At 29.6% G+C, this 12,561-nt stretch overlaps 1 protein-coding gene and 1 non-coding gene across 2 annotated transcripts in view; one reads left to right on the plus strand and one right to left on the minus strand.

Moving 5' to 3' along the window:
• LOC123295684 (nose resistant to fluoxetine protein 6-like) overlaps window positions 1-10,813 on the minus strand; it is a 30,139-nt gene extending 19,326 nt beyond the window's left edge. Inside the window, exons 1-2 of the mRNA XM_044877146.1 lie at window positions 10,730-10,813; window positions 791-1,089 (exon numbers count right to left, since the gene is read on the minus strand). Coding sequence (XP_044733081.1) covers window positions 791-1,089; window positions 10,730-10,736 — 306 coding nt within the window. The 5' untranslated portion in view covers window positions 10,737-10,813. The remainder of the gene's footprint in view (window positions 1-790; window positions 1,090-10,729) is intronic.
• On the plus strand, window positions 1,208-1,280 carry Trnar-acg. Its single transcript has one exon. It is a non-coding gene; the product is annotated as a tRNA-Arg (tRNA).
• Window positions 10,814-12,561: the final 1,748 nt, after the last annotated feature.

The raw sequence follows: 12,561 nt of genomic DNA on the forward strand, positions 1-12,561 counted from the left end.
AGTAAAACATGTTTATTTTTTTATAAGAAACATTTTTGTATTTAAACTTTTGTTGTATCTGTTACGGTCTACATGATGGGTTCTACGGACACAAGTCCAAATTGACCCTCATTGCTATTTGCAAACTCAATCCCACTTTTTACATTCGCTATAAAAATTTCAGCTCGAAAGGTTTTTGTTTTTGAGTTACCTTGCTGGCAGGCAGACAGACAGATAGACGAACAGACAGAAATGGACTAATTAGGTGATTTTGTGAAAACTTATACCAAAGTTTTGTTCGTACCATCAATATTTCTAAGCGTTTAAAACTTGGGACTAAAATTAGTATACTTTGATATATTTTTTATATACAGAGTATAAAAATTAATTTTAGTGATGACATTTTTAACTGTTCGGGATTAAACTTTTAAGTTTGGTAATTTTTCTGAACACATTTTAACTGTCTGAACTATGAAGATTGGTAGATTGATAGATTAGTTAATGATAAGACAATACTTTCTCTGCAAATTGTTGGTACTTGGGAAACCTGATATTTCCGAGTTATTCGTCTTTGGGCTGCTGGAAGGAGTTAAATTTTGTCTGATCTCTTAACTGAGTACCTATCATACAGCATCAAATAACTACGCGATCAGGCAGAAATTTTGACTTCTACCTTTTCCAGATTCCGCTTCTTTTAATAACCGACTAATCAAAAAAATGACGAGTTTACCAGTCAAGCATTGAGGAAACATATAGAATTTTTACATTTATATCAACTCCTATAGTTTGGTTTTTAACAAAAAATACTTACTTCTCGATTTTGTGTATCTGAAATGTTTACACGAAAAAATACAGTCGAAAACATCAATCGAAACGGTGGTATTGAAAATTTATCGTATGGATTACGTTTGTATATTGTTCGTTTCTCATATGTAATTACAAATTCTGGATCTTCCAATGGTTGGTCAAGACTACTATTTAAGTTGAAGGTATGATGTTTATAATACAACATATTACCATTATCCAATTTATTACATAATGCCGCTGAACCAAGCCAATAATCGTTACCCCAAAATAATCCACCATTGTATTGGCCGCTTGCATCTTTAACTGTAAAGAAATTAAATTATTAGTAAATCAGGGATGATGAAGCATGGTTATCGTAAATGGGGGTAGTAAAGCAATGACAATAAAATCGGTTCATTTAAAATAAGGCTTTTATCGACAAGGTCTTGTGGCGCAACGGATAACGCGCCTGACTACGGATCAGGAGATTCCAGGTTCGAATCCTGGCAAGATCGAATATTTTTTCTTTTTTTAAATTTTTATTGTTTTACTCCGAAAGTTAGAGTCATAAATTTTCTGGAACTATCCTTTCATAGCTTTCATAAACCAATTTTTACTTTTTTTCTTATTTTAATAGAAAGATAATCAACCCTCGGGCACTGTAGATTTTGGTCTGATACCCATTAAATCTGCTTGCCTGTGCTCTGCCAGGGGCCGGACTACCGGGGGTCCACTGTACACGAGTTCTACAGTCAATTATTATTTCCTAGCCTTATATATTATTTCTCTCCACCTTATATATTATTTCTCTAGCCTGTTTTTCCTCTCCACGCGAGGTCTTCCTTATTCCTTTATATAATTCAATGATTTTATACCCCTCATTTAAAGCTTATCGTACTGACTAATATTGAAAAAACAGACTAGAGAAATAATATTAAAATTTTATTTTGTTCATTATGCTATTTGTGTATCATATCTGTAATAAAATTGCCTATAAATAAAAAGAAAGTAAATTAAATTTTTCTCTGGCTTGATTTTAGCCACGGGTACGTCACTGTGCTGCAGAATTCTCGAGCTAGTTAATTCTGATTAGTTTATGGGCGCAAAAGAAGTCAAATGACGTCCCCATCAGACTTTTTCACGTTATTGTCTATGTTATAAATAAATTAAAAAATATGCCACAATAAATATTATAATATACACAGGTCTGCGAAAAAAAATTTTTTGTCAGCTGCATGAGATATTTTTACTAAATTATATATTTTAGAATGCGCTGATTTCAGAAATGATGGATTAACTTATTAATTTTAAGTATATTAGATACAATTTCGCACCTATTACCCAAGTATGTGAAATTGTTAATCACCCATCCATCCCTATCGCCGTAACAAACATTTGTTGTTGAAAAAAAAGTCAATCAGTTTCAAAAATTTTTATTGTGAAAATTGTGCGTTTCAGATATTTAGAATTTTGTCAAGGTAATTTTAGATTTTACAATATGTAATATCGTTGATATTCACGATATTTATTATTTAATTAATTGAAATGTAATCATTAATTAAGGGTTTTATTTAATAATTAATATGTGCTTCGGATAAGTTAGCTATATCAAAATATTACATACGATCAAATATCGTGAAGTTATAGTGATTCCATAATGCTTTCTATAATAATTTATGCCTCGAAAAAATTTAACTTATTTAGTTTAGTTTAGAATTTATTTGTAAGCAGTTTTTGGTGTCTTTGGATCAAAAAACAATTTCGAGCTCATTTAACGATTAGATGAATATCTCCATAAAGTCAATAGAAACAAGAATATCTTTTTTCGAGTAAGAGCACTTTTATTGCGTCAATATGTGATATTTAGTCACTATTATTCAATACCCAGACTTGAAACTTTCGTCTGCTCAGGTCTCAAATGGAAATGTAACGCAGATATATATACAAGAGTCACAATCGGGCTATCTCAATCAGTTTTCAATCGGACAATCAAAATCAGCTATTAACAAAAAAGAAAATGGATTTATCTTAACTTACATTACCCTAATCCCACATGAATCAAAGATGAGCAAGCCCAATATCAAGTCGTTTATTTTTACAATGAGAATTTGAAAAAGGCTCCCATCCATGTCCCAACTTTGCAATCTCAATATCAAGCCATTTATTCTTACTTTGAGTATTCCCAACGGTTCCCATCCAGATTACAACTGGGATTTTCCAACTAGGTATACTCCATCACTAAGTAATAGGATTCCAATGTGGTCCTTGGGCTAGTTTCTAGCCAAGAAGTTAATTCTACGAGGTAGAGAAAAAATACTTTTAAAAAACTCTGTGCACATCGAATTCTACATCGCGATATATATTGAGCGAGACTAAACCGTTTAGTCGATTTTCAGACATTGTCGATCTAAGATATTCATTCGTCGCTGTTGTCACAGGTAAAACTTCATTGCCCTGCCATGTTTTCACGAAAATTTAACTTCGTCCACGCAAATGTCACGGAAATCATCGTGAAAAATTGCAGAGTGTGATTCAAAAAGTTGGGCGTAAGAGTTTTCATCAAAATTTTAATTTGTTTGAATTTATGAATATTTTTAGCATATTAATTTTAACATCTTTTACACTCTCATTTTCGTTTACAATAAAAATTTGCGTGGTTTTTTACTCGTGAAGCAACGAATATCCATGGTCAACGATCTCAACAAATGTCGAAATTGCTCGAACAGCTAACTAGTCATTGTAAATACGGCTCATAATTGGCTGCTTTTACAAGATTATATCGTTAGTTTAAATTTATGTGGAGAGATTCTCACTGGGGAGTGGGGTTCGATCCGCGCATTCTACACACAAGTCTGCTAAAATATTAAAAGTGAATTTCATAAACTACTCTGCTGACAATTGTTAGATTTTTGGGATAAAATTTTGATATATCTACAAAATTTTCCCATATTTATACAACATATTATATAACCTTTAAAAAACATTTTAGCGTTCAGAATGGAATACAAAATATTATATGATTCATATCACAGAGAAAGTTGATAGATATTCTATATGGCTATTCAAATTATTGTCATTGAATACAGGATGATATTCTTTGTGGCGTGTTGAATATGATTATTTTTTAATTATTACTTTTAGTAAGTACTTACAAAACATTTTATAGACGTTATAAAACTCCTAGTATTACAGTTTTCTATTTAATACTTTAAGTTCCCATAGCAGTAAAAAACACGTCAGTAAACATAAAAAGACTCAACAGCTGAGCTGAGCTCCATTACTAAAGGTTTTTTCCTGCTTCTTATTATTAACTGCTTTATTTTGTTATTGGATGTTTGTTTTTTCATTTCTTTGACCACATGAAGTATTTACATCAAAAAGTGCCAAAAAGCATTTTCTTAACGTCATTAACTCAGAAGAATGTAAAGACTTTAAGGTAGTACCAGCATGAAATCACTTTTCGACAGATTTGGCCGAATTTTTTTTCTCGGGTTTATAATAGCTTTATTTATGAATTCCTAAAATTTCATAATTTTTGACCGTTTAGATCGCGAGATATTTAAAGACAAAGTTCGCGATTTTGAGGGTCATGTCCCATTTAAAGCATGTAAAATGTCCGGTCTCTCTAACTATTTTTTATGATATTATTATATATTGAAGAAAAAGTAGAAAAAAATGTTTATACAATAAAATTCTAAAAAAAAAATTTAGAAATTAATTTTCACTTTCGAGATATTAATTTTGACGTAAATTGATCGAAATTGGGACGTTGGCATAATTATTTCCCATTTTAAACGGTCAAAATTTCTGAAACTTTGGGAATTAATAGTAAGCATTATTAAATTCTTAAATTTAATTTTTCGTTAAATTCTGTCGAAAAAAAAATTGTACCATTGCTTTAACATAGAAACTGCAAATACCATGCTGGTACTACCTTAAAACAGCGAAAATCCACAATATTTCGTCATGAAAAAAGGGAGAAAGGAGACTTGGGATTTAACACTACCGACAGGCACTTCTTTGATACTAACCCAAACTTAATAGCCGACCTTCTAGCCTAATTTGTTCTGTTCAGATGCGCAAAGCCATAAAAACGTTAAAAATGAGGTTTTTCGTCTAGGAATCCCTTTCAAATTGCTTAAAAAACCGCCACTTTTATAATATAGTTCTTCTTAGTAAATAATTCAACTTACCGAATTTCAACTCATTTAAACTTAAAAGCTGTAGGTGTTCGAAAATAGCGGGGAGATAGAGTTTTAAAATATTGGAACAGTGTATAATAAATTTATATTTAAAAAAAAAGGGGTTAATATGGCTAAAGTCAAAACGCCGCGCATTAGCAGCAACAAAAAATTCCGGTTATAAAATTGATTCTACAATATTCATGCATATTTTGAGGCTAATATAATCGTAGCAAAAACGTTTTCACCGGTCCAAATCTCTTTTGAATTATGTTTTTTGGTATATCAGATTCAGTCACAGGGAAAATTAGTGCCAAACAAACTGACAGTCTCACACCTTTCAATAGACAGAACAGATAATCAGTACGTTAAAAAAATCCGATTTTACTTGAACTTTTAAGGTCAAATAATTTTTTTTATATTTTCTTCATTTTTCCGAACAAAATCGTAAAAATTCGATTAAAAAATCATTTCTCTACGGAAGACGTGGCCAATGGGGGGCAAAGAGAAGCAGCGGCGGAATTACAAATCTTTTTTTTTTAAATATGACCAATTATAATTAGGTATTAGGTACTGCTATGGAAACTTGTACTATTAATTATAGTATACGTCCATAGATATTATTCGGGTACATTTTTTATACAATTATTTTTTATTATATGCAAGCGTTAATTGTATAGTTTAATGGTTCTATCATTCTTCCGGTAAAATTATCTAATAACAGTACCGCCAATAAGTCAATATTAAAGTATCGCTAATTTAAAGAGGATTACTTATTACGTATTTAACCAGCCATAGCTAAAATGATATTTAGAGACTAGACCAATAGCTTTCTGGTGAAGTAAATTATTGAATGTATTAAGAAATTTGTTCTGGAATCTGTTTGTTTTCTGGAATCTTGGAGATGATACATTTGATTTTGCTACTTATACTATCAGAGAAATTCCAAATTATGTATTTTAGACCCTTAAAATAGAAAATATTTCTGTTTACAGGATGATTTTTTTTTAATTTTCCACTCTTATATTTCCAAAATGGAATGGAAAATCAAAAAATTACTTCTTAAGGGCTGTATAGTTTGGTGGGTGCGTCAGGTTATTGTCAGTTTTAAACAATAGATGCTTTCTCGACAACATACAAGTGTCAAGTGTACTAGTTATACACACGCAACACTACAAAGTGAAGTGTGCGCACGATAGGTTTCGCTCCAAGAAAGTAATGAGGTCATTCGATCACTAGATTTTACTCTTCATTTTTTTTCATACCGGGCCTTCCGGGAAATTCGATTCTAAAAGAGTAAACTCATTACAAAATACACACATGTCCCGTACGTTTCCAAAAAGACGTGTTTTTAAGGTTTTTATGTTTGTAGTTGTACTCATCTCAAACCGTGAATATATGTATATCAGGAATCTTTTGATTTTCATTTTCGGAGTGAATATAAAAATTTTCTATCAAGAAATTAAAAATGTTTGTTGTTGTGAATATGCGAAATTTGGCACGTTCGCACAGCACAAGATAAGTTACATTTTTACTTGTACATTTAGTTTAAAGTTTCTAATGCACCTATTTATGAATTTCTGAGCACAAAAAGTACTTGCCTAATACAGAAGAACCTCACTAATTCGGCAGTATTTAAAACCAAAGGGTGCCGGATTATTGGAATGTTCGGATTTCTGAATTGTATAGAAAAATCTCTTTATATTATAAATGCGAAAGTAAGCATGTTTGTTTAATTAAATTGTCAAATTTAATTAATTTAATTTGACATTTGACATTACCATAAATTACAGATTTCTGTAAAAGTAGTCTATGACATTACAATATGAAATATTTCACGGCCATCTTTGCTGATAGACTCAATGAATAATTACGACTTTTATACTATTTAAAAATTAGAAAACCATACATATATTTTACCTGTGTAAAACAATTTTTACCATTATAGAAAGGGGATAAGCGAGAGCAATCTTTACCAATCCTTACTTTTAAACCGCGAAGCGGTGGGTATCACTCTAGTTAATAATAAATAAAGTAGATAGGAATATTGAGGTCTGTTTTGTTACAACTTGCGCGGACGGAGGTTGCTGTATTATTGAATTTATCGGTCTACTAAAATACCGGATTAGTGAGATTGTACTGTATTTTGATAATTAATAATATTATATACAGGCTGGACCATTTTAATCTATATATCTGAAGATCATGCCAGAGGCCTCACCTGTTAAAAAATAATCTCAACAAAAAATGTAGAGTTTGATCGGGGGCATCATGTTCTGACATCAGTTTGGACCTATTTCTTCGGGTTTCTTTAATACGTTAACAGCCAATTTTGAACCTAAACTAAAACACGGTAACTACAGAAAAATGATTTAGCCAAAAGTTATCAAGGGCATTGGGCATTGTAATTTTTTATATGAGGATCAACTTTATAAAATAAGGTGTTATTCTATCTCTTACCGTTTAGAATCTAAATTGGCCTGGAAAACTACATCCAATCTGATGTCAGAACATGATGACCCCCAACACTCCCTGCAACTTTTGTTCAAGTTTTTTTTTTGATTGGTTAATTACAAAACGAACTATTAACAATTTTTTTTTTTAATATAACTTCATGCATGAAAAAAATTTACTGAAATACAGTATATATATGCTTTGAAACAAATTTTGGAATGTACGAGGGGCGTAACTACCGCCGTATCAGCCGTAACAATGATACGGGGCCCCCGGGCTACAGAGGCCCCCAGACTAACAATTTACACAATGTATATTTAACCATGTAAACTCACAGCAGCATATTAATGCATCCCTATCTTATAATATTTGGTTACAAGAAAATACCATCGATATTTTATTGCAAAGTGAAATATCAATAGTAAAATTACAGTTTGGAGAGATTTATATCTAATTATGATCCAATTGTAAAATAACTTCTTTTAAAACTGATGGGGGCCCGCAGCTCAATGGGCCCCCCCAACCAATTTTGATATAGGCCCCTCCAAGGCGAGCTACGCCACTGGAATGTACATACCTATACCTATTTTTATCGCAAACCCAAATGGAATCCAAACATTTTAAGCATGAAATTTTAAATCAGGGCGGGAATAAAAGTTTGTGTGAAATCATTTACAGCGTTTTTTATCATACTGTATGCCTAAGTGCAATATTTGCAAAAACACTCGTATTCGCACCCCATCACAAATAGAAAAATTTATAGTCATTGAACATTTTTAAGAAATTCACATAGCTTGACACATGGGCTAATGACATTTCAATCGCCTTAAACCAAAATAATCAGTGTTTGAATCGACGTTCATATTCAGATTTTTTATTTTAATACTTAATTACTGAAATCGTCCAAATCTTACAATATGAACAAAGACGGAGATTCAATTTTCATTAATGCTGGATGAGTTAAGAAAAATAAATTTTCTCATTTTTTTAATAAACATTTTTGTCGGTTTATTAAATCGGCGATTCAAAATAGTTTGAAGAGTAATAAATTCTTAAAAATTTACATTTTGGTATTAAAATTATTTCAAGGATTTATATTAAAATATACGTTTTTGATATACATCCGATTCTCTGTATTTATTTTGCAAACTTGAATTTAGAACATTGCCTTTTAATTATTGGAAATTTTTGTAATCATATTTATTTTTATTGGTATTAACATACTATAAATTGGTGTTAAGTTGAATGTTATTGAATCACAAACTTATTTTACTATATTGGCGTAATAGCAAAAAATTTAAATACAAATTTGGTATTTAAAATCATTCTCGCGAGTTTGAAGCAGTTTTTTTTTTCAAAGTGGGCGATTACCCCCTTTACTAAATTTAATTCTTTATAACTCTTTATTAAATTTAATTTACATGTTGTAACATTATTAAAGCATGCATTATAGGCAGGTAGGACAATTAAAATTTGAGAAGACCTCCCTTGAGGTGTCTGCAAATTTAGACAACATGTAGTATCAAGGAAAGGAAAAACGAATCGGATGAAAGAAGGCTTTTTGTGAAGGCCTCTGTGCGAAGGAAAACGTCTTAAATAAAAGATAGACTTATATCGAATAAAAATTTTAGGGGCCAAGCTATCGATTGATGTGTGCCGCTTGTCCCTCAAATTGGTTATATCTGCGCAGTTAGATTAAATGTTAATTTTATTTTGAAGGTAACTTTATTTGATACATTTAGAAAATTTCTCCATTATTATAAATAAAAATAAGTGACGAAAATATATGTAACTAGATTTTGCCCACGTCAAAATTTTGTCCTAATTTTCGCTCTCACGGGTAAACAGTGATGTTTACGAAAAAATGTTTCAAACGACTATATCTATTTTTTTTATAAGGAACATTTTATACACTGAAACTTTTGTTCTATCTCTAACGGTTTACAAGATAAAATATACAGACCCAAACAGCACGAGATAAATTTCAGCTTGATATCTCTTAAAAGCTAAAATTTCTACGGTCATTTCTACTTATAGGCGTTTGACGTTCTATACTCAAATGTGATCATTTTGGTGCACACCAAAGGATTAATCCTGAGGTATCATCTATTTCTTACTTTTAGTTCAATAAAAAAGCTTAGTGTACTTAGACGTTATTTACACGCTTTTATTAGCTTCATACGTATGTTAGTATGTAACGTAAACTTTGAACATGATTTTGAACCCCTTCAAAAATAACATATAATAATTTAATTTAATTAAGTTTTTTTGATTATCCTGATCAGGATTATCACGATTTACGCTTTCCATATCTGAAAATATATACATTTACTTGCGCTCCCACCATATTTATATTGAATTTTTGATAAATATAAAAGTCTAAAAAACTAAAATCGCAAAAAAAATAATAGTTTAAAAAACCCTCTTTTGTAACTAGCTGAACTAAAAGCTAGAAAATAATTTCTTTAAATTAAAAAAAAATCATTTTATCGAAAAAAGCGTGGGGTGCTTTTTAAGATATTTTATAATGATTTTACTTTTACCAATATCTATCTATAAAATATTTACAATAATTGAAATTTAGCATCCCACGCATTTTTACGATAAAATGTTTTTTTAATTTAAAGAAATTTTTTCTACTTTTTAGTTCAGCTCTTTACAAAAGCGTGTTTTTAGTTATTTTTTTTTTAGTTAAAATTATATTTCAAACCTATTTATGGATGTATGAATATGACAACAATGTTTGATTAAAGAATCAAAATTTTTTATAGGCAGACTTTTACTCAAAGAACATGTGGTTAAAATTTCAGCTTAGGTATCCATGCAAATTTTTAAGAAAAAAGTCATTAAAAATCGGTTTAAACGACATACATATTTTGAAAGTTTTTGATAATTTTCACTTGGAATGAATGAAATGAATTTAAAAAAAAATTAAACATATAAGCAATGGCATAGAAAAGAAAAAAAAAGTGTCTCCGTCCATATAAGGGATGTAAGAGCAGGGTAGATTTAGGGTTGAAATTATTTTATCTTATTTTCAACTTTGATGATGAATTTTGTTATAACTTCATGAATGTAGACGAAAAATAAGAACAAAATTTTCGATATGTGCCAAATTTCGAAAAATTGTAAGATGAATAATAAACAAAATTTTCGATATTTTGAAAATTACGCTAGATATCGAAAAATTGTATTCTTACTTTTGGTCTTATATCGTCAAGTTATAATAAAATTTATCATCAAAATTGAAAAAAAAAATTATTAAATTTGTGCCTCCACTGCCGTGCTCATAAATCCTTAAATGTTTTCAAAAAACAAAAAATACTTACTTCTCATTGCCCATGCAAATCCATTACGTAACGCACTTAAATAATTGAATATATCCAAATCACATTGTTGTGTTGTTAAATTAAAATTTTTTTTCGACCAATTATCAAATAAAGTTCGTTCATTAAATACATTTAAACGATCCGACCAATACACCATTGATGAGAATGAATTATTATTAATTTGAACATAATTATTTTCAGCACTAATAAATTGTATTATTAATAATAATAATAATATACTAAAATTTTGAATTAATAATTTTATATTCGACATTTTTTTAATCAATTTTACATATTATTTAAACAATTTTAATTTTATTCACGAATTATTGAAATTAATAATTAAAATTATTTGTTTATTGTAAACTAAATTTTAAAATGAAGAACTATTGTTGAAATAAATTTAAAATAAATCAATAAAAAGTTTATAACATTCAAAATAATAAAATTCTATTTGATATTATCAAATAGCCATTACTTCGAGTGGGAAGGAAAATTTTTTTAATGTGGGGGGATGCTGTTAATCACATTTGATTTGTATACAATAGATATACAATCAATGGTGAAGGTATGTGTAATATAATATTTAAAAAAAATTATTTTTGTTTTTAAATTGATTTTAAAATGGATTAATTTTAATTGAAACTTTCAAATAATTTTTTTTTTGTCTGGAATTAGCGTGATTTGACTGTTCAATTAAAAAATGTAATTAAGGTGAATTAGAGATTTATTATTTTAGTCATTAATAATATAATGTCAGTATACAGAAGCATTCGATTATTTTGATTTCTCACAAAATTTTGAATCCGGTTACAATGTCAATGAATGTGTGTTTCATATAAAGAGTGTATCGTAATGACCGCGTCCAAATTATATACTGTACATAATCAATTTAAAAGCAGGAAAAACCATTGAATATTTTCAGAATCGATGTGATGAATATCCACGTCTCCGTTGCCTTAAACCAACACCACTAATTGCTAATCAAAATTTTCTATGGAAACAGAAACTGGGACATATTCACGGATATGATAATAATGCTGCAATTCATTTAATCACTGTGAAACTTGAAGTCGAAAATCACGATTATTTTAAAGTAAGATAATCGGTGCATATGTGTACATATCTACAGTCAAGTATGAAACTTGAACATCATAGATTTCTGTGGTAGTTCGAATCCCTATATATTATAAATGTGAAAGTAAGGATATTTGTTTGTTACGCTTTCACGCTAAAACTAGCAAATGGTTTTTAATGAAACTGTACAGCAATATAGCTAATACTTCAGAATAACACATGAGATATAATTTATAAAGATATATAAAAAAAGAAAAAAAAAAATTTAATTTAATCTGACATTTACTATTTTAAATCAAAGGTTTCTGTAAAAATTTAAAATAGTAAATGTCCAACAATTCAGAGCCACCTTTTCTAATATACTCAATGAATTATAGCTATTTTACAATTTAAAAAATTTAAAACTATGCATATCTTTTAGCTACGTAAAACAACCCCTTCAAGTGTTATGGAAGGGGGATAACTGAGATCAAGACATGTGGAGGCTATAAAGCGGTGGCTTTTATATACTTTTAAGCCCAGTGAAGCGGGCGGGTATCAAGCTAGTATTAGATAAAAGAACATTTGTGTAATTTTTGTGTATATGAAAAAGAAAAATTCAAAAGTATTTTTTCGAATAATCGACAGTTTTTTCAATTAAGCTATATTTTTTTCGAAATCAGATTGGGGCTACCAACTGCACATTTCTTCAAAACCGGTGTCGCCGATAATAAATAGTTTTTTGGGCCTACTTCAATACAAAGTATATAACAAAG

The sequence above is a fragment of the Chrysoperla carnea genome, chromosome 1 (assembly GCF_905475395.1).
Source record: "Chrysoperla carnea chromosome 1, inChrCarn1.1, whole genome shotgun sequence".
Classification (NCBI taxonomy): domain Eukaryota; kingdom Metazoa; phylum Arthropoda; class Insecta; order Neuroptera; family Chrysopidae; genus Chrysoperla; species Chrysoperla carnea.